This window comes from Solea solea, chromosome 12 (assembly GCF_958295425.1).
Source record: "Solea solea chromosome 12, fSolSol10.1, whole genome shotgun sequence".
In the NCBI taxonomy this organism is placed as follows: Eukaryota; Metazoa; Chordata; class Actinopteri; order Pleuronectiformes; family Soleidae; genus Solea; species Solea solea.
In genome coordinates, this window is record NC_081145.1 from 12,297,414 (window position 1) to 12,320,551 (window position 23,138).

A 23,138-nucleotide genomic window follows, 5' to 3' on the forward strand; every position below is an offset into this window, starting at 1 on the left:
GTATTTAAGGCCCATTCAAACTATTAGGCTTAACTTTGGGCCTAATGGCTGAGACAGAGCATCCCATCTGGAAGTTGCTGATGCGAGGAGAAGAATGGGATCACATATCACCCGTGTTTAACAGTCGTTCTTTATGTCATTAACTCTGTGCGTGTATTTGTGGACACTCACTGACCACTTCTTTATAGATACTGTCGACCAAATAAAGTGCCTGATATGGTTTTCTGCTGTTGTTCTGCTGCTATCTGCAGTCCTGTGCATACCTCGGTTGTAAAGAGTGGTCATTTGAGTTTCTGTTGCCCTTCTATAATTTCCAACCAATCTGACCATTTTCCTCTGACCTGTGGCATCGTCGAGGCATATTTTTGTCCCAGAGAACTACAGCTGTGGATACTTTTGCTTTTTCAGACCATTCTCTGTAAAACCCAGAGACAGTTGTGAATCAAAATCACAGTAGATCATCGGTTTCTGAAATACTCAGACCAGCCAGTCCGGCACCAACAACCATGCCATATTTAAAGAAATGACATGTCTGATGGGCAGAATGGTTAGAATTTTAGCAGGTTGTCTTGGCCTAAATCAAATGGCTAAATGCGTTGAGTTGCTGTCGTAGGATTGATTGGTTAGATCAGTGGTGTCAAACTCATTTTAGTTCAGGGGCCACATAAAGGGCAATTTGATCTCAAGCAGGCCGGAACGGTAAAATAATACCCCAACTATAAACAACAAGAACTACAAATGTTTCCCTTTGTTTTTACATTTCATGAAGTATCTTTTTACAAAACATATTATGAACAACCTGACATTTCTTGAGAAAAATAAGTGCAATTTCAACAATATTATGTCTAAGTTTACCAGTTACACATGTGTATTACAACTTCCAGATCACAGTGGATGTACGAAGGCACAAAACATTTAGTCACAGATATCTGGAACTGAAGAATATAGTATGTAACATTATGATTAGGTTCTAATCATACTGCAAAATTGTCACAAATTCATCCTGCGTGCCAGATTTGGACCCTCTGGTGGGTCAAATGCCATATGTTTGACACCCCCCGGGTTACAGATCTGTATTAATGAGTACTTGAATAGGTGTACCTAATACAGTGGTGGTGAGTGTGTATTCACTATCTTTTTTTCTTGTATCTTTAAATTGCTTTTTGTGACACTGCACATCAGTGATGAGTCAAATGAATGTTTCATATGTATTAAAATGCATAAAAGTACTATTCCTATTTATTCCAAAAGATGAATTGAATACAAAAACTGTGGATGGATGTTATCAGTAAGAGACTTTGAGGGCCTTTAAAGAAAAATTGCCTGGACCCATTTCAACCATTGGAGATTCATTTATTTCAAAATCACTTCAAAACTATCATCAACAGAAACAGCAAGTTACTTCTGTACAAACAAATGGCCGACACCTTAGACAGATCCCAGTGATGCTGTTCATGGTGCTAAATGTGGACGGGCATAGGAGACAGTTGTTGACTGCCAAAGCCAAATGACTCTGTCAAAGACAACACTGTCCCATTAAATGTAAAAATAAAAGACAAAAAAAAAAACAACAACCTTCAACTGTAAGTGCAATAACTTATTGCAACAGCACATTACATAAAGTTACAATCAGAAGTAGAAATACTTGATTAATATACAAAAAGCAGTTTGAAGCAATAAGAACATTAGAAAGCAATTTCAACCTTGGTAAAAGTCCAGAGCAACTCATCAGAATAACAAGAGAACATCATTTTACACTTCCTGGCAATATTACTGTAATACTTCTTTGGCTTATCTCTGGAATTTTTTTATTTGACAAATTAGCAAAACAAATGTACAAGCAAAAGAACAATATATTTTATATTGTTCACATTCACACGATACAACATTATAACCATGGATTTCAATTGCTTTATTTCAGTAGTATCAACATGGATGGAGCTGCAGAGGAGTGGTGCTCTGAGGGAGGACCAGCAAGAAGACAAAGTAGGAATTCAATTACATAGGTTGTCATGCAAATTATTTATTTTAAATTTATTCCGTTTTTACTTTTGAAATTTTGACAATAATGGTTTGACCACAGCCCTCACAACCAACACAATCTATATCATTTTAAAATTCAATTTCTCCTTCACTGAATGGAGCCTTGGCTCATTGTTTTTCCTGCCATTTTATAGGTAAAGGGTTTTGGCTTATCGACAAAACAAAAATCTCCATAAATTAATTGATACTCAAAAAAAAACCTTAATAGCTGCAGTTTTGCACTCGTATAGTATTGTTGTAATGGGAACTCGTGTTTAAGTAATCATCCAGCTATGAGGAGCAGAACCAGACTGTCTTGCCATCAGGGGAAAGAAAATAGATATGTAGCCCAGCAGGCGTCATTGAGGGATCAGCCAAAAAAACTAATGAAGCCTGTCTCAGGCCTCATCCTGCAGTCCAGCTCTGGTGACAGGCATATTCCAGTGGGGTAATACACAGAGACACCCCTGCAATCACTGCACATACTCACCACATTCTTGCAGTCCAGCTCTAATGTCATCACATTACCTAAACTCTACAGAATGCTCCGCAGGATGATTAGGGCCACTGATTTGGCCTGCAGTCTCTGGCATGTGACGGGTTCTCTTAGCAAAACACGAATCCAAGTGTCATCTCTACTAAGCCCAACTTATACAATGAATTGATTATTGCAGCTTCTGTGCAGTTTGTCTTCGCCATGTACTCTGTGATGTGATGTGGTTTTCACAGGGCCAGACTGCTCACTTTGATGCTAATCAAGTGCATCTATTCCTGTTGGTTGCTGATTGAAGTTGACGTGGTTAGTTGGTGTTGATGGCTGCTGCTGTGTGTTGCTGTACCTCGTCTGCCAGTGGACACACTGTTTCCTGTAACCTGAGGCCTGAGCCGAGCAGGGGAACCTGTGCAGGCGGCCCTGAGGGAGGAAATGACACGTTGGTTTGGAAATTACTGCCAATCCAATGCCTGCCCTCCTCCCAGAATAAACTGGCACAGGCCGTGTCTGCTCTTGCTCAATTAGGTTCTGTTTGCTTTTTTTCGCATTGCACCTCTGCCTTTCATTGCAGGAGCATAAACTGCACACTGCAGGCAAAGGTTTTTGCTTTAATGGACAGTTTGCGCTAGAACGAGACAGGAAAATATTTGAATATCATTTATACAATATGAGAAACACGCTTCAACTGGCAGTTGCACAAATAATGTGAGTGGGGTTGGATGGGTGGTATAAAAATAAGCAAAAGGAGGTAAATAATATGAATCAAGCTCAACTCTGTTAATGAAAGTACTGCATGGTATGGCTGGATTTGGCACTGAATTCCTGCATCCTATACATTTTTTTGTAAACCATATATATTATATTGCTTATTATACTGAAATCATCTATCACTAATTTGAACGATACCCAGTTTATCAATGAGACCTGAGAGATCAAGAATCAAGAATGAACATAACATCTTCTAAGTCACACCTCTGTATTTCTCTCACTTTCAGCATCTGCTGATTGTCACAGTTGTTATCTTGGTTGCTTTGGCCGCTGTAATGGCCTCTGTTATCTCCACAGTCTCTCCCTGTTCATTTGACCTGTGTTATCATTAGTGCTCTCAGGAAAAGTCCCTCCTTCCTCACAGCACTTGCTGACGGCTGCTCTGGAGAAAGGGGGCCCTGTGGGGGCTGGGTGGAACTAGGCTGGGACATCATGTAGCCCAAGAGATGGCTGCACTGTGTTCCTTGGCCTTCATACGCAGCGCAGCTATGCTTGAGGACTTGCGATCTGGATCAACATTGAGGTCATAGCCATTGATTCCCCCGCCCATCCCAGGACCCCCAAACAGGCTGCTCATGTGTGTCTGTCCCATGTGGCTGCTTCCTGGACTGGACACACCCAGGAAATCAGAGACTCCTCCAGGACCATGAGGGTGAGGTGGCATGCAGGAGGAGACGGAGTCACAAGGCACAACGCAGCCTGGCACTGGAGATGCTCCACTGCTGCTCCCAATCCATGAAGGGTTCTGGATCTGAGGATGAGTCGTTGTCATTGTCAGTGTGAGAATAACCAACTGAACTTATGAAGCAAACCATTCTTTACAACCATTATGATCATGATACTTAGTGTTATATAATGAATACCTGCTCATAGTCTCAAATCTGTTCTATGTGCAAAATCTAAATAGTAAACTGAACGTTCTTTCACACTTAAATTAGCTGGGATTTTTGAACCTGGAAGAATCAGACAAAACAATCCCAACTTTTCCCACCTCTGCGTCACCCGTGTTGGAATTGTGATGTCACAAAAGCACCAAAACAGGAGGAGGAGAAGGGATAAAAAATGAAAACACTACCATGGAGCTCAGTGTTACAATGTTATGGTGTTTACTATTTTGCATCTTTACTTTCACCCCTCTCTCAATCACTCTTTCAATTGATCAGACTGTTGAAGTAAAACATATTGAACACGATCCCTAAACAGTAATGTTGTATTAACTGCAGGACTATTGTTTTTTGTGCATTCTGCTGCAAATAACTGGGGAATTGTCAACAGTCAAGCACAAATGAAATGAGCATGTTCGCCTGGGCTTTCCAACTAATGCAGATTGAAGCTAAAGCTGATAAAAACTCACATGCATTGCAGAGTCATTTTTGACCCACAAATTAATGCTGATAAAAAATACTTTCCCTCTGGTCAAAACCCTGTTTAAACCCAGGTTGAAAGAGGTATAACTGTCATAGTCATTGCAACAGGTTAGGTAAGACTTGCTTAGACCTAAGAAAGGGCCCCTGAGAATAACTAAATACTATAATATAATAGTTTTCCTAACTAATACAGCTATGTACAGGTAACCGCGACTACACCTTGGTAGTAAACCCCTAAATGCTTGCTATAATGTAGGATCCTCAGGTCCTTTTTGTCTAGGGCTCCCAAAGTCTCCCGAAACGTCCCTGGTCATAGTTATAGTCTTTCAACAGTTACAGGATAGTAACAGGATACAGTTAGTGTGATGTTGGATGTGAATCAAACTGACCTTGGAAAACTACTGTCAATTAAATTTGACAAAAACACATTAGACTGTTTTTTCTAAGAGATTATTCTTTTTTTGTTCGTTTTCCAAGATTCCTCTGAGTATTTTCCCCACCATTCACAGTTTGTTTAAATTTTTTCCATCTGTGTGCTGCCTACCGATTGCCTTGTGCATTGCATTGGGGGATAATTGTGTCCATGCAGCTAACTCAAAAATTAACTGCATTTATTCTGCAGTCTGTCTGTGCTTTGTTTGTCTCGTGTCCAGTGTGAACACACTGCATAGTCATTATGTAGCGTGGCTTTGGTTTCGGGTTATTTGTTGATTTATTTTACCTGTGCGTAGTTCTCGGGCCGAGTCAGCAGAGGCAGCTCATAAGCAGTAGAGAAATGTGTGCGGACCTGTTGCATCTGGCCAAAACGCTCCCTCTTCCTCCACTTGGCTCTGCGGTTCTGAAACCACACCTGCAAAGAAAATAATCCATCAGGTAAATGCTTCAAAATACAGAGCAGACACTACAAATCAAAACCTTAATGTTATGTTGACATAAATTAATATCTCTCTAAGTTTTCAAATCCCTTTTCACATCCAGTGAGTTTATTCTGCAAAGCAGAGCCACTATCCAGGTTCAGCTATAGACAAAGTCAGAAACTGAACCACATAAAGCCAAGATAGTGAAGCAAATAAATTCTGCTGCACATGAAAGTCCAGGCCCAGGTTTTCAGACTTGACGTGTCTTTAATGTGCCGTCCACACGGAGCCATTGATGTGAAAGTAGTGGGTCTCCCCTGGTGCTGTGTTTTTCAGCTCCTCCCTTTGATACACGGGCGTCTGCCTCCCTTCAGACTGCCAGCGTCGACAGATCCACATCTGGGCCTGTAGCCATTCATAAATCACTCTGAGCAAGGTGTGCTCTCCCCCACATGTCAGCACAGTGGGATACAGTGGGGAATCCCTCTGTACGATCCACAAAACAAAAGTTCAACTCTTGACCAAGTATATGCGTTTTTGGTTTCAGTTTGGGGTTTATTAAGTTTTGTGTTTAGCATATAAAGAAGGTTTTTCCTATTTTTTTTTTGCATGTAGAGACTGCCATTTTGCTGAAAATGTTCATTTTTCGGAACTTGCTGACAGACAAAGTGCAGCACATAGACAACTCTGGAGGAAAGCTGCAGGGGTGGTGGGGGGGTGGTTATGAGGTTTATGAAAGAAAGCGAAGAAGTTTCAGTTCTTAAACATGATCAGAATCCATGGAAATATTTTTTAATACTACTATTGCATGCGGCACCTTGTAATTTATGTCTGTTGTGCACACGCATGAGATCCAAGCTCCTGTATTTAACTTTTTAACTTGTGGCACTGTAATGGATGTTCTGATCATTTATATTAGAGAATATTTTCCAGAGTAATTAATAATGAAAATCAGTGTTATATAGCTATGTTGAGACGACATGTGGCCTGTTAGGAAAATGATTTGCAAACATGCCAGTACAGTTTAACCTTCTATAAACTTCTGTATTTGGGATCACTGCGACTCAAAACTCTGTCTAATGTCTCAAAATGCAAACGTACAGTTCTACCTGCAGGAGTGGAAAACTTCATTCCCATGTGAACTATGGTTTTGTTTCCAACTGCAGGCAAAAGTATTATTTCAAGTGCTAAGTTTGGATTTGTGCGTCAGTAACAACGTCATCTCTGGAGGATCCAACTCTGGATTTACCATTCTTATTGAACTGTTTACCAAGCAGCTGAAATGACACCATCATATCAGATTGGAGCTTCTAGACTAAGACGTGCCTGTCGATCCGATCATATTTGCATTTTAAACCATCTCCATATTTGATTTGAATCTGGTTTGCAAAAACTTGCAGCTCATGTTTGTTTTCTTCCCTTTATTATGTTTGCTGTCGAGAATCAACCGATGTGAAAAGGCCACAAAACAGATTTGTGTTGGCAGTCTGAGCAAAGCTTTTGTCATTATAGGCACAGTATTCCAAACAAAGAGCTGGACCGTACCATATACTGTCAGTGATGTTAGTACTAAAAAAATCTATACTTGGAAATAATTCCAACCAATTAAAAAAGCTCTTTCTTTCCATGAATCTTATTTTACATTATTGGTCCTTTGGAGGGTGTATTTGTTTTACTTAAAGGGATATGAGGTTCAAATCGACTGCAAGGTCACATCATGTTTATGAATTAGTCAATTTGAAGATCAAAGGAGGGTTTAACCTGAAATCAAGGCTATTCAATGTTAAATCCACTATAGTCTCTTCATTTACTTCCCTTCATTCCCCCTATGTTCTTTACTCCTTTTCCAACCACAAATCTATGTTTTCCCTTATATAAGCAGCTGTACCTTGTGTTTTGCTGTCTTTTTTGGATTTTAAGAGAATTTTCTCACGTCTCACTAAGAGAATAGACCGTTAGAGTGGGAGCCTCATCATGTTTATCTGTATCTATTTGTTAGTTGTCTGAATCTTGTCCTCCCAAGGGGGAAGGGGAAACTTCTTCAAAGCGAGAAGAGAGAGCGGTCCCGCCCCGACACTGGGGTTTGAACTTGGATTGTGGGTTGCTTCCCAGCCCAATCAGCTTGTGGTTTTCACATTGCCTGATATGCAATTTTGCTGCAGTCATCCTTTTCAAATCCTCCCTCGCATTTCTCTCTGTCCATTTCTATCTGCCAACACAGAAGTAAACACAAGAGCTTAACGATAAACATGAGCTGTCTGTCAAATTAATAAATGTGACAAATTGGTGTGTCATATTTTGGACGGAACAAAACTACCAGTTACTTATAAAGACCAGTAAATAAATAAACTACCAGTAAAATAAAGAAGAGCACATATGACGTCCTGTAGCCTCCATATGGCTTTTGCCCGTGTTTTGAGAAGGAAACTGACGTAAAGAAATGTCATCTGACTCCAACATTCCTCAGGTCAGCTGGCGAGATTAGAGGACAGATCATCCTTGCAACCAAGTAAACTGATATTTTAGGTTGTGACCAAACGGCAGTGTCAAGGTGAGGGTTGTTGCCCTTTGAGTTATATCATATGTTTAGAAGGAGATGGATTCTCTTTTATATTCCCCCAGGGATTTGGGGTTTATTATTTTTTTTAAGGTTAGTCACGTCTTTGGTAATTCATTGGTTTTTGTTAGCTCATAACATCAAAGGTTTCCAAAAAAATAATCCTCACCACAAATGCTGGAAAGTGCTTGTACAGTGGAATTATCAGGGGAGTCATGATAGTTTCGCTTGCGAGGGATTAATATGTCTTTCAGGTACAATATCTTAACATCGAAAATGACCTCTTCATCTCTGAACCCAACCACCTTCAAGAGAAACCTGGGCATCCGACCATGTCGCATTTGTCTCAACGTTCTTGCCACAATTAATACACCGCCAAGCTTGTTTTGGACCATGGTTGTCTTTCGCCTTACTCCTCTTTCACACTCAAAGCACAGTAAAACATACAGATGTTCTACAGTGGACATGGTCTTTAATCACCACGACATTACTATCAACTTCCACTGGCTGCCCTTGTTCATCCAAGTCAAAACCGATTCACCAATGCTTGGCTACAGAAAATCTTCTCTCTCTAGATCCACCGTCTACTTTAACCCAATCTTACAAACTAATGCGCCATCACAGTCCACATTGGTCCCATTTATGTTTCCCTAATGGTGGAGCAAGTTACTAAATGCTATCCCTGTCTGTCTTCCTGCACCGCTTGAGGAAAACTCCTCCTCCTTTAATGCCCCAATTACCCTACCATGTCTAACATGAGCTTACTCTGTATACTTTGGGGGCACTTTATATAAATAATTTCCTGCACTTGGTACTAGTTCTTGCTTTAGGATTCTTCTGTACTGAGGCTTCGCTGTCATCCCGCAGTTGTGTGTTGCTTTGGATAAAAGTATCTGCCAAATGTCTATTAAATAAATTTACCTCATCTAATTTTTCTACAAATAGAAACCATTTGGATGAAATCCATTTTATTTAATGGAAACTTAGAACCTTTTCACAAGTTTGCCTGGTGTAGCAATGGATGTTCTACATTTTCAAAAAAAGGTTACTTTTTGTGTCCTTAAGAAGTCATCTTAATTGTGATGGATCAAGATAACTGTACTCTTCTGCTCTTCTTAACCTCTTTTTTGTGTACTGCCTCCCCTCACTTGAAGCTCAGCCTCTTCTCTTTCACTCCTGCACCCCCACCCCCCACTGTCGAACCCTGCTCTCCACTTCTCTCCTCCCTCCTTCCTTTTAAGTCGGCGAGGGGAAGTGGGGATATTGGAAAGTGAGATGGGAGAATGTTCAAACTGGAGCTTGTTTTCATTTCATGTTTAATTTCCTGACGCCTAAGCCCTTGGCTTTCCGCAGCTAACCCCTCTGACCTTTGAGAGGCGTGCAGACAAATGCAGTCACACACACACACACACACACAAATGTACATAGGATGCACACAGAAAACACATTTGCATACTATGTAATTCACAGTGAGTCACTAACAAAAGCTGCCTAACTTGGACTCTCTCACACTCGGAGTGGAACCTTTGACAAACAAGCAAACAACAACATCTAAACACATATTTGCCACTAGTGAGTGTGTCATGTTTCACTGACAGTTTGCTCGACGTAGCTTTGCCTTTGAGCAGCAGGAGGAACTGAGAAGGAAGACAAATAGTTTGGCAGAAAGATCATTCAAGGAACATTATGAAGTCAGATGTGTCCTTTGCTGCTCTGCGTCTCCTATTCCCCAACCTATAAAATGTCTACATTTGTTTGAAAAGGAAGGATATACACAAGCAATATTAAAATGATCCTGTATTATTAGTATTGTTATTTCTCAACAATGAATAACAATGATCCAATACTGTATGAATCCCACAGGTTTGGCCTTTTCCAACTGTGAACACTTACAAATCGTGTTTGTTTTATTTAGCAGACATCTGCAGTGAGGGTAGCTCATTGCCCTTGGAGCGCAATGTGTTTGGCCGTGATACAGTAATTGCTAAAGACATTGACAGCAAAAGGCAGCTTACGGAGCCATTAAAGAGCTTTATTTATGCTGCAGAGCCAGCAGGCACGGGGAGAGGAAGAGGGAGAGAGGGAGGGCAAAGTGCACAGCTCCAAAAGCAGCTTTGAAGTCCAGCCGTCTCACCTCATCTCTGTCATCCAGGACCACGGCAATTGATAGACTGCCTCAGCAGTCACTCACACTCAGCCTCCTACATAAAAAGTATGCAGTGTGGTGAAGTTCAAGTCTGAGGTTTAAAGCTAATTGTACTGAGTAAACTAGTGGCAGCAGAAGTCACAGATTTGATGATGGAAAACTGCGGCGGAGTTTATGAAGACATGTATCATCAAAATGAGGATGAAACTGTAAGACCTTGACATTGGCATTCTGGCAGAAAACATCTGCACTCTGGATTTCAATGGCTGTGCTTACGGAGATGAAAAGGATTCTCCAATGGTTTGCCAAGCTTCAAGTGCCCCTTGGTATTCAGCAACTGGTTATCCCTGGACTTTGTCTCGATGGACCTTCAGTTGAAATTGTGGGGTTTAGTCTTGATTGCATGCATATTTAGGGTATGAGTTTAGAAGTATGGGTCAAACCTCACAGAGACTCAGCAGAGTCTGTTGTGTGCCTGTCAGATGAGGAAGTTAATTATATTCATCTGGGGAATAGATAGGTCTGTGTGAATGCAACATGAATGTACTTATTTTGCTGTACCACCACAGGGAGCAGGCCAGGTTCTCTGTCCCTGACTATGTCTTGGGCTATGTATGGAAATTGAAACTGGCATCTCAAAGTGTTTTTTATATCCTTGCCAAATAGCTTTGATGACTTCTCTCTTTTTTCCCATGAGTTTTCCTTGTCTGCCTCCACAGTTGTACGGTGAAGTGGTTTGAACATGGTAGTGTTGGGGAGAAACCCTTGGCCTCTGACCTTTTATGCAGAGCCTGCAGCATGTATGAGTTGAGTGTATGTATTCCCATAATCCCACCCACCCATCCCACTCTGATCTAAAACTGGCAGGCAGAAAGAGAGATTGAGAACAATGGGTTACGCTGCTGTTCCAAACAATCTTTGTCAACATGCCAGTCTTAAATCTCCCAGTGCTTTCTGTTAGTTCCCCGAGTGATTATTAACATGCAAACATGGATGACTGCCCTCAAACAACACAGCTCAGGCTCTTGGATACTGTCATCCTAAGGTGGAATGACAGCATCAGTAAAACCAGCAAGTGCCTCAGAATGACATACGTTTATGTTCAAGCCCTCTTGTGGCCATAGTTATTTTTCTTTCCTGGAGAAAAAGAACATTTTAGTTTGTAGTTTGAGGAGGAGGTTTGGAGTGAATGGACGGGTTGACAAAACACCAGACTGTATAACACAAGAAGATTGCCGTTTGTTTCCTGTTTCAAACCGCAAATCAACTTCTTCTCTTTTTTTTTTTTTACCTCAAGCAAGTATTTATTATTGTACACATGACAACAGCTCATCTACACCCAAACCTCAATGTTTCCTTACCATGAACAAACCTAACTATTTTAGCCCAAACTTTTTCCTAAACTTTAGCAAGATGTTTTTGTGCCTAAACCTAACAAAGCTATACACACAGAACACACATTTTTCTTTTTTGAAACACTGGGTTTTGAAATGTTTTTGATGTAACATCATTTAACCTGATGTTACACCTGGTGTCCTTACCTGTACACGAGCCTCCGTCAAGTCTGTCCTCAGTGCCAGCTGCTCACGGGCATAAACATCTGGGTAGTGCGTCTTCTGGAAAACTTTCTCCAGCTCCTCCAGCTGGTAGCTGGTGAATGTGGTGCGATTTCGCCTCTTCTTGCCTTTGTTGCTCTCAGCCTCGCTTTTGTCCAGAGGGCTGGAAAGATCGGAGCCGGGCCGATCGCTCTGTCCCTTCACACCAGGCTCCTTGAGGTTCAGGTAACTGCCTTCCATCCCAGGAGGGTCGACGCTTGGGGGCAACTCCGACTCTGTCAGGCCGCTGTTGTCTTTTCCTGTGTATGTGAAGGAGAGTAGCCACAATAAAATATGGGAGATTAAGTTTTGTACTTTTTTTCAAAGGTACATTCGACCACTTTTAAAATTGAGGTTCTTTACTCATCAGTAGATAGATACCATAGCTTATGCTTGTCTCTAACAAACACTTTTTCAGTTGTGTGATGGGAATCTTTAGAATCTTTTTTTAATAAGAAAAATCAAAAGTATATTCTTGTTCATGCAATATTTTCAAAATAGCAACCAATTTTCTAAATAATGTGCCACGTTTAATTAGCAGCTCTATAGCTTTACTGACTAATCGGTAAATGGAATACTCAGCAAAACACCATTTTCTTTCAAATGTGACTGAAACAAAAACCCACGGCGTCGGTGAGCGAGTCTGTTCATCATCCACATGAAATGGCATTAACCTAAGGCTTACATCACCTCTGTAATGTTTTACTCTAGGTTCACTGGCCTTGTCTGCGTCCAGCAAGTCTAAAAATGTAGACTTCTGCAGAGCAGAAACGTCTTTTTCTGTTTGAAAGGTATGTCACTATACATTGGCGTGACCTCTGACACAACCATCGCAGGCCTCTGCCTCACATCTCTCAATCACGCCACATGAAATCCGAGCCACGCAAAGCCTGCATGGTCTCGGTGTCCTGTATGGTGGGCCTTGTGTGTGTGTGTGCGCGGGGGCGACCACGCTTATCCCACAGCTTTGCCCCCCACATGTAAACAACATTGTTGTTGTCACCCTTAATTTCGAGAGCGTCCATTTTGTGACAGACCTAGTTCTGTTTCTGTCAGCGACTGCCAGCTTTTTTGTTTCCTTTAAGGAGATGAAGAAGGCTGTCCCTTCTCCTTCAATAAACAAACAACTGTGTGAATAAATAAGCTGAGGGGCTCTGGTTGCGCTGCTCTGAGAACAGTGTGCTCTGTCAGGCTCTGTGTTTGCCTTTCCTGCCAATGGGCACGGGGAGCGACCTGTCCTAACTGTGTTGGTTTGAAACCAACACATGATGGCCTCCTCCACATGAACGATTTGTGAGCATTACTATAGTGCAGCCATGTTTCTCTGATCATGTTTACGATAGTTAACTTAATAGCTGTGTGCTAATGTGCATCCATTTCACTTTGTCACTTTGCATTTTGTCGAAAGTGATGTCAGTAAATGGTCGAGTGTCACTCTCTGAAACTCGGTGCACTATGTGAAAGAGAGTTGACACCTTGTGGCACTGCTGACTCTGTGAGCCAAGAGTTTTAGTGGTTAGTTAGATGACTGAATAGTTTTAGAGTGATGAAGCTAGGCGGTGGCTGTCTGCAGCATGCATGTTTGTTTTCATGGATTATTACGCCTTTGGCTAGAGTGTCCCACCATGAGATGTCAATAGTCATCCCCTTAAAACTGCAACAGCCCTCCCCTGATCTCTGGCTCAGACCTGCCCTTGAGACGCTAATGGAACAACACAGCTTGCCCTGCTGGAGTTCATGACCTCATACTGCAGTGGCCCACCTGTCAGACCCTCTTACAGTCACCACAAAGGCAGATGTTCTGACATCACTGACCAACCCCTGAGCTGGCCTCATATGCTCAAGCACTGTGCAATACTTTTCATTCTAGCCTGGGGCAGGGACTTGGATGCTGCATAAAGAAGGCTGGTCACTTCCAGGTTTCTGTTTGGCATTTGCATCCGTAGAGAAAATGAAACCATGCCCCTGAGCAAGGCACACATCCTGTCAGGAAAGGGAGATGGAAAGATGCTGGGCAGAAGAGTTTTCTATCAAGAATCATCAGACCAACAGTTTGGGAAACATGCTTATTTACTTTCTTAAGAGAGTTAAAGAGGCAAAAGACTTTGTGTCCTTGCTGTTCCAGGTGAATTAATGTTTGGCCACTGCTGTAACTCACTGCAGTGGCAAGAAGTTGGAAAGTACAATACCTTTTGTCAGAGTCTGTATTGTGTGATGGTAGTCGGAACACAATATTCTCTTCATTGTTATGGATACGGAATAACACAGCTCCATTGTGCTGTAAATCTATTCGTTCCGGGTTACCAGGAGAATAGTGACCGTAAAGCTTATAGGAAGCTGATGGGATGGTGTCGTTTTTCTGTACTGTAAATTGCAACAGTTGTTTGATACCATGATGACAGATTTAAGCTAAAACATTGTCTATTTCAGTTTGAAGAATCTTCTTCATTGTAAATATGAAGCTCCTAGAGCAGCGTAAAGACTGGGAACAGTTTTTCACAATTCACATCAGAATGCAGAGGAATTAAAAGATTATTTCTATTTAAATTGGTATCTTTTGTCTAATATTCCCAGCTCATCTTCCTTTTCTCTGTCACGCTAACCATGCAATCCTTCGCCACAAACATCTTCCAGCGCTCCCTCCCGCGTGCTGAGCTGTCTCTGCTACATGCTGTTCCGGAGAACACTGCCACCACACTCCGCTTTCTTTTGGGCGCCAGGATCACAGTTTTTCTGGCATTCGGAGATAATGTGTTTTCGACCGCTGTTCTCATTTCAGCGTTATCAGTGTGTGTGTACATACGATCCATGCATCGCCCAGCTGATCCTACAATTTGCTGGAGTAACTCTGTGACAAGCTGCAGACCTCTTCAGTGAGCTGAGGTCAGATGTTTACTAGGGTCAGCAATTTAATCACTGCAGAAAACAGAGAGAAAACATCAAAGTGTAATTTAAATGGTTGTAAAGCAACAGGGCGCCCTCTCCGTTTTTATGGAATGAGACAGAGAGGGTCAAGTGAAGCCAAATAAAAGAAACACAATAAATTAGTAACCTGGGGAAGGGTTAATGACCAAACACTAAATAGGGAAGGGAATGCTTTTAAACAGAGTGCTCTCTCAAAACAGCCACAACTGATAGTGCTCTGCTGCAATGGCTCCCCAATTATCATCACACCTTTATAAGCCGCATATTCCTTTGGCTGTGGTTCTCACCAGGTGACTTTTAATTTTGCATTCATTGTTGTTTCTGCAGGCACGTTATAGTCTGGATTATTGTTCCTGCAGCACAGTTGAAGTCGTGATATTGACTGTTGTTTCTTGAGTGGAAGGGAGGCTCCCAGATGTTCCTGAGGAGAGATCTATGTCAGCAGCTCACGCTGGAATGCAGATTCCCTGGGAAACCAAAAAAAAACCCTTCTGTTCAACCTCAGCTCCTGATAAATTGACACAATCGTGACCTCACTACTGTCATAATTCCTTGGGCGGTGGCTGTGACTGTCTCATGCCAAAGTCCGAAGAAACGGTTAAAGATTTTTAGTTTACAGTAAGACGAGGTATTCTCCTCAAGAGAGGCAAAAATATTTGTAGAACATCTTGATGAATTATTAACCTCAAGGTCAATCAAAGTTATTCTTTTAATCTCAAGGTCAAGATGAAAGTTGTTACTCTATGTCATTCACTTGCGATCATGTGTGATTTTGTGTCGCATCGTAAGTTAAGGTTTGACGAGAGCCATATATCAAAAAGTGAAGTTTCGAAGAAAGTAAAGAAGATTAAATGTGACTTTTAATGATGTCATCAATCGTCTGTAAGCTTTTATTCATCACATTTATTCTGTCAATCACATTAAAAAAGCATTATGTTTTCATGAGGTAGTTCAGCTTCTTTGTGAAGAAGAGAGCAGCATAAAGATTAAAGTGTTAGGGTCAGGTTGATGATTCTCAGTAATGATTACTTTTCTCTCCTGGGTTTTATTCATTTATTTATTTATTTATTTTAAATATATCAAAGCAAAATAAGATGTGTCTTCCTGCATGCTAAGAAAGAGTTGTTAACCGTGGACCTAAAAGTGATCATAATCCTTGTCTTGAACAGTAGTTTCCATTAGCATTAGTCATTCCTGACAATAACGCAGAACTGTCATGTCTGTGTTATTGAAGACCTTAAAAAAAAAAAGGGATTTATTTCCAGTTCATGGAAAACAATATGAATGCAGCTTGTTAGGTTTCTGAATCATTTCTTCAGCCTGCCGCTCTGCAGTTAATTGAGGTGATCTACTTTCCCCCTGCACGAGTGTAAGATGACAGAATGTAAAGGCTGAATGAAAGTGAAACAGGATCATTAACAACTGTAATGAGATTTTACTTCCAGCTCTGACAAATTACTGCTCCTGAGCTGCATGTTTCTAGAAACCATTACAACTGAACGAGTCAGGAATTCATCCATCTTTTCATATTCTAATTTATTCTGGTTCACAGACGCATGCCGGCACGATCACAGGTGTCACTCTAGCATTTGCTTATTGTTAACATGAACCCAATGTGTTAGCCATCAGCACATGCATATCCTGTGACATCACTTCCCCGAGTCTTTTAACATGTACTTAGAGCACTATCTTTTGACAGCGTGCTTTTAAAACTGTGCCAGGACTTTTTTTTGGGGGGTCGTGTTTTGGTTTTCATATGCTGAGAAAAATGTTTTACATATCACAGGATGCTTCGATATCCAGCTGAAGGGAGGAGGGGGGCGGTTTGAAACTATTAACACTGACAAAGCTGTATTTCATAGATGTGTAATTTGCTTTAAACGCTTATTTTGTTAAAAGGCAAAGATGACGAGGAACAAACAGCCTTTAAAAAGAGCCAGTGTTTCCCACAAACACTTTCAGTGTGTGTCAGCAAATGCAGAACTCGACCTCAACACCAACCACAAGCCCATAAACACCATTATTTTTATTCAGATTTACACTTCCTTAAAAAACGAAAACGTGAGAGTTGGGAAAGTGAGTCAAACATTAATGCGAATGGTGTGTGTGTCGCGTTTAGTTGGTCTCAAACGTATAGAGTTCACTAAAGTGTGAGTTCCCAGAAACTCAAAGACTCTCAAATCATTACGCAGTCTCAGTGTCCATTTCTGACTGGTTGCTTATTTGTTTGAGGTATTGTTGAGACAGGGTTATGTAAACCAGTCCCACTTTGTCATCGCAGAAACTCTCTGTAGCTTTGGAGACCTGATGTTTGGGGAGTATGCATAATAACTATAGGAGCCAGTGATGCACATCTGCATTAGATTAATGCAGACCTCTCCTGCAGCGCTGACCTGCATTCCTCAGCACTCCATCAGCTTCAGGGGTTTTATTTCATTCATCGCTGTGCGAGCAGGTAGACGGCTCCCATCCCTGTCTTCACTGTGGGACAGTCGCACTGATCAACCTTGTACTTAAAGGCACAGTGTGTAAAATTTTGCATTTTTTTGGTGAAGTTGTGTGTTGCCGCTGAATATCCCTCGCCTCACTCTTCACTTACAAGTGGCAAAACTAACTTAGCATCAAAACTTAAAAGATATTAAGTTTGTCCATTGTAGGTTGTTGTAAAAATAAAAAATAAAATATATATATATATATGATGGTCCAAAATAAATAATAAAAAAATGCATTCTGGGGTAATGAAAAACAATTAAGCCAGGTGATTGGACACTCATAAAAAGGAAGTATAATTATTTTATTTTTAATTCCTGCTGCATTACAATAATTTCACTTAAATCTTACACAGTGAGCCTTTAAATGAAGGACCAGCCTACATAATGTTCTACAGTACATAAATATGTATTTATTTATTTATTTATTTTACAGAGATAATATGATATTGTATGTAATGTGATTTGAATATCTTGATTGTGTTTAGGATTTTCTTTTATACAACTCTCTTTTTTTTACCTGAGTTTAGAGATTAAAAGCTGATAAGAATATATTCGTTTTATGTAACAGTCAAACAGATTAAAACTTAAATTACAGTGATATTCTGCTACAGTTTAATCAAATGTGTAGTGACTTAATTTTGTCTTAAAATGAAAGTGTAAATTGAACCATATGCAAGAAAATGATTCACTAGATTAGATTTTAATTTGAACAGAATCTGCAGGGAACCTCTGTTTTAACATGAACGCCGCTCATCATCATGTCCCATTCATTTTAAATATGAACATTCTTGTTATTCTAATTATTGAGTATTAAGGCTGAATAACTCATTGTTTACAAATCACAGTTTAAAACAACACAAATAGCAAATCGCAGTGGGAAACTATTTAGTCTTTCTATTTCATGTTTTAAGCCACATTTTAAATATGCAGTGCATAATGTTAGAAGTGCTTATATCTTTGAGAGCTCATTGTTACATTAGAGCAAACTATTTTGAGAGTATTTCATGTGGTAAAGCTCCATCTTCTTCTAAACGTATAACAGTGTAAATATTGAACTGAAGCTTGAAGTTGAATCGCAATAGAAATATATGACAGAAAAATCGCAATTACGTATTTTACCCCAAATTGTTCAGCCCTAATGAGAACCAGCGACACATTTTTGTCAGATCTTGTGGCATAACATCCTACGAATGACACATTCAAAATGTTTGGTTGCCATGTAAATAATATGTAGCATATTTGTAGCTGAACTTACCGCCGAAAACTCCCTATGGATAAGAGGGAACTTTTGTCATCCTTGTGGAGATAAACCATCAGCATTGAGCAATATATCTTCCACTGAGGACCACACATAACAGCACAAGCCTGTTGACGCCTGAGGCTTTGGCAAGACCCCAAAGTATCCTCCCCAGAGCCATGATGCCTTCATCTGGCTGCAACATTTTCAATAATAACATTGCAGAGCCTTCCTCAAGGGAGGCATGTCGCATTTAATGATGGCATATAAATGGTTCTGTCAATGCACTTGCCAAATCAGTTCACTTCAATGCGTCGGTGCCACGGTCTGTTGGAGGCTTCGCTCTTAAACCCCTGAAAATGTGTCTGCTCAACCTGAATAAAGAGTGACCAGGAAAACACATGACTTTGCACTTTGTGGATGTATTTCTGGCAAAGTGCGGTTCTGGCAACAGTGCAAAAAAAAAAAATTAGATACCATAAACTGCAGGCCCAGTTGTAACTGATCCCACTCAGCAGAATTGGGGCGGTTTTATTTTTTTATTTTTTTATTTAAAAGTGAAATCACATAATGCTGATAGTCTTCTTGGACAGAATTAAGCATTTAGTGTATGTATGCGTAAATCTTTTGCTGTTGTTTCTCAACTCAAATCAGACTAAAATTGCAATAAAATGTTGTTGCTACATAAACTCAAATTTAAGCCATAAATTGAACAGATGTTTAAATCCATCTCATCATAATAAACATAGTGACTACACCACAACGGGCCTATGCTGATAATAAACAGAAATGCATTTTAATAGAACTTTAAACGATGCTATTAAAATACACAGTCCATTATAGTAAGACTTATTTTTTTAGAGTCATGTTGTCACATAATGTTATTTACTCAGTGAGAAGCTTTTTCTCTCTTTATGTGAAACACTGCGTCTCATAAAAGACAGTAAAATGGATTGTTTTCTTTAAACGGCCTTAATGGCTGAAGCTGCAAATCGTCATTATCAAATAAATTATTTATGTCAGACTGTTTAGGTTAAAGATTGAATTACGGTATTGAATCGACTGTTTTATTGTGATCCACTATAGTGTTGGCCTATATAACTGAGCAGCGCTGCTGCGTAGACGTGGCCTGCTTTCTCTATGAAGTGGCTGTGTGATATATAGTAGTTTGTCATTCACTTCATTTTTACTATTTTCAAACGTGCATATGCATAAACATGCGTGCATGTAAACAAATGCGAAAAATAATAATAATAATAAAGCACCTCTTGTCAGAATTATCCTTAAATAGTTTATTATGCATTCATTTAATTAATTTAACGAGGCAGAAGTTGGCTTCTCCGTTGGAAACGTGTGTTAAATGTCGTATAAAGGTATACATCTCAGATTTCTGACTTATATTTGGAGGAAGATGATCGCGTGGGCAGGAAATAACACACAGTAAAAGGCGGGTGACATTATAATGACAGTGCGACGTCAAATACTTGCTGCTTCTTGTGGTCTATTAAAGTCATTATAGGACAATAAACACTTTATTCGGCGATACATTTTAAAAACTAGAAGCCCAAAATGTACGAATCACATTTCCAGACATAAGCACATTAGACTTGTAAAATAATTATTTTAGTTTCTAATTCTTCACTCACAGTCAACCTGATAGATATTTTTGAATGGCCTAGAATTTGTATCAGTTAAAAATGAAATAATGTGGCAAAAGACAGGCGTGTGTGCATCTACAGTGTCTTATGCAATTATTTTTTTGGTCTATGTGTCAACACAATCACAGTCTAACTACTTTCTCACACAGTTATCTGAACCAGGGTGGTTAGAAAACAGCCCGCACAGTTAATGCACTTAAATTAACTCACACACACACACACACACACACGTCTTTAACATTACATTACATGTTCCTCCATGAGCTGCACACACATATATCTCCTCTTTTCTCTCCTTTTGTGTGTTAACTGTGTTCCAACACACACACACACACGGACTCACCATAGCAGGAGATGAGCGCGCCGTTGTGCGCGCTGTCCGGGTGCAGCTTGCTGCCTTCGGGCGGAGTTTTGCAGGTCGGTCGCTGCATGAAGATCTGGTACTTGCTGAAGGTGCTCTCCTCTGTGCCATCCAACGACTGGCACTCCGACGGGAAAGGACTGCGGGACTTCTCTCCGAAAGTCTGCCCTTTGCCCGGGAGGAACGTCGTGGGGCTGTATTTGTTCTCAGACGTCGGGAAAGTCCTGAACGGGTTCGCCTGGTGATCCCTACCTTGCGCAGTGGACGTGCTATAATATGAATCCATCGATGTCATATCGCAGTATGAAACGCACGTATCTGCGTTCATACTTCAAAAGTGATATTTAAAAAAACTAAGAAAAAAAAAGAAAAAGAAAAATCCACACGGTTCTGTTCTTCTTTCCCTCCCCTTCTCTCTCGCACTAGACAGCAGATATTCTCACAGTGACGCGCTCGTGCACACACACACACACACACACAATCACTCACACACTCTCACACTGCAGCATCTGGGACTGGTTAAAAAATGAATCAGATGTTTTCCAGAGACTGCAGACTGAACAAATGCTAAAAGCCCCCTGAAGGTTTGTCGGGGTAAAGAGAAGTGCCTCGCTCAAACTGATGCCGCCTCAGTAGCCTACAGTCAATCTGACATACACACACGCGCACACACACACATAAACACACACACACTCCTAACAGTCCGACCTTCAGGCTGCTGCTGCACACACGTGAAGTTTAGGGCCTCACCGAGCTGCAGCCCGCGCTATTATGCAGCCAGCAGAAATGGGAGGTTAAACTCAGAGGGGGCAAAACTTCTTTGGTAAACACGCGGGACACGAAACAACACATGACATTAATGCAATAAGAGGCTTTGATTCCTATGACTGAAGAGCAGGACATCTCCCTGAGACAAGACACTCTTTCTTTTTATCAAACTTTAAAGAGTTTCAATGTCGCATTTAATTTAATTCACCTTGAGCAAAATCAAATTTCCTTCATATAAATATGCTATATATATATATGTTTATATATATGTATATATATACATATATATATATATAGCATATTTATATATGGGATCATAAATAAAACGTAAATAGGATCAGATGAAGGATTTTAGATCAGTAACAGTGCGTACAGTGAGTAAAAGTCGGCGGATGTGTCGCTTAAAAGCAAGAAAAAAATGATTGCACAAATATTTAGCTTGCTGTGTTTGTTTTATTGTAAAACAAAGCGCGTGAAGCGTTTGACCAGGACCTGATGTGAGAAGTCTGTTATTGGCGACACGTCGCCGTAATGACGGAGAATTAGAGAACTTTACTGAACGACTGCAGTGAAATGCGTCTGTTGCTGCTTCTTCGTTTTCACATGTCATTAATTAGAAGCCGTTAAACCTATGATGCTCATTGCGATACTTGGCCTCGTGCGCTTCTGCAATTTGGGGGGAAACGACGTACGTCACGCCTTGTCTTGGTCATTAAAATCCAAATTAAAACGGTGGAAGAGTGTGTTTAGGGAAACAAGATGGGCTTTTATGTTGGATAGTTGTCACAGTGGATGAGATTTTATTCCCCTTAGAATAAACGAAAAAAATATCTGACTTAAATCTGACTCGACAGGAGACAATTTAGTATTATTATTATTATCATTATGATGTCCGTGTCTGCGTGTTATTTTAAATGTATGAAATGAAATAGATTTCGTATGAAACGCAGCTTTTCGTTTCTTTCTGTCTTTATACTTATTTATTTCGTTCTTTCTTTCATCCTTTCGTTCGTTCTTTCTTTCGTCACAATTAACGAATGCATCATGAGTCGAGACTCATGTCTTATAAAGGCCTTGATTATACAACAATTGTACAATAATACGAGCATAAACTCGGAATGGTTTAGTCCCTGACGAGGAGCGCGACAATCGTGTTCATGATCTTTTAACATTTATCTTGCTAAAAGTTTCTAAGCAGGGTCACGTGTTAAATGAAACCCCCCTGTTAAAAATAAAAATAAAACTGGTTTAGGCCCAGTGCTGTGTCCATTTCTGAAGCCCATTCTCTCTCTTTTTTTCACCACCACAGGTATTTGTTAACGAGACTTCTTACTATAATGTCTGCAGTGGTTTGTTTTTAAATGTCCTCTGAGCCCTTGTTGATATAAATGAGTTTAATTTTGGCTGCACACAACATCAAACCCAACTTTTATTAGATTCATTTGTATGTTGCTGCTTTTAATGCGAGGATAAATGAAATATCCTCAGGTTACTGCGGGTGTTTTGGCTTTTGGTGCTGCAGTTCATTTCAACCCACTTTATTATTTCATGTCTCAGATAAAACATCATCAACAACAGGCTCGTGAAAGCTTTCTTGACTTGGACTGCATTTATCTGCGTACATGTAGCATTAACCTCGATCAACTGCATGTGGCTGATGAAGAGAAACATGTCACAGCTCATTTCCCCCACAATCTTTACTTCATTTACAATTTTCTTTACTGTTTGTAATGGATTTTATTAACATTTATGGTTGTTTGCTAAAACAGCAAACCACTATTGCCGCAGACTTATAAGTACTCTGTAACTATTTAAAGGTTTAGTCACATTTTTGTCCACGTTTGGAATGAACATTTTCCATTATTTTGTATTAAACATGTAGAGATTCATCT

General features: G+C 40.2%; 1 protein-coding gene across 1 annotated transcript; it reads right to left on the reverse strand.

Annotated features, from left to right (window-relative positions):
- Positions 1-1,332: 1,332 nt before the first annotated feature.
- Positions 1,333-21,227, reverse strand: LOC131470560 (homeobox protein aristaless-like 4). Its single transcript, XM_058646463.1, has 4 exons — positions 20,461-21,227; positions 11,752-12,065; positions 5,372-5,500; positions 1,333-4,034 (listed from the first exon to the last, which is right to left on the reverse strand). The coding sequence occupies exons 1-4, from the start codon at positions 20,804-20,806 to the stop codon at positions 3,714-3,716; spliced, it is 1,110 nt and encodes a 369-aa protein (XP_058502446.1). The 5' UTR covers positions 20,807-21,227; the 3' UTR covers positions 1,333-3,713.
- Between the last annotated feature and the right edge of the window lie 1,911 nt (positions 21,228-23,138).

Coding starts and splice junctions, on each gene's coding strand:
- LOC131470560 (XM_058646463.1), bottom strand. CDS start 20,806: ATGAACGCAGATACGTGCGTTTCATACTGCGATATGACATCGATGGAT. Junction 12,066..20,460: donor CGCGCTCATCTCCTGCTATG/GTGAGTCCGTGT, acceptor TCACATACACAG/GAAAAGACAACAGCGGCCTG. Junction 5,501..11,751: donor TGACGGAGGCTCGTGTACAG/GTAAGGACACCA, acceptor TTTTCTTTGCAG/GTGTGGTTTCAGAACCGCAG.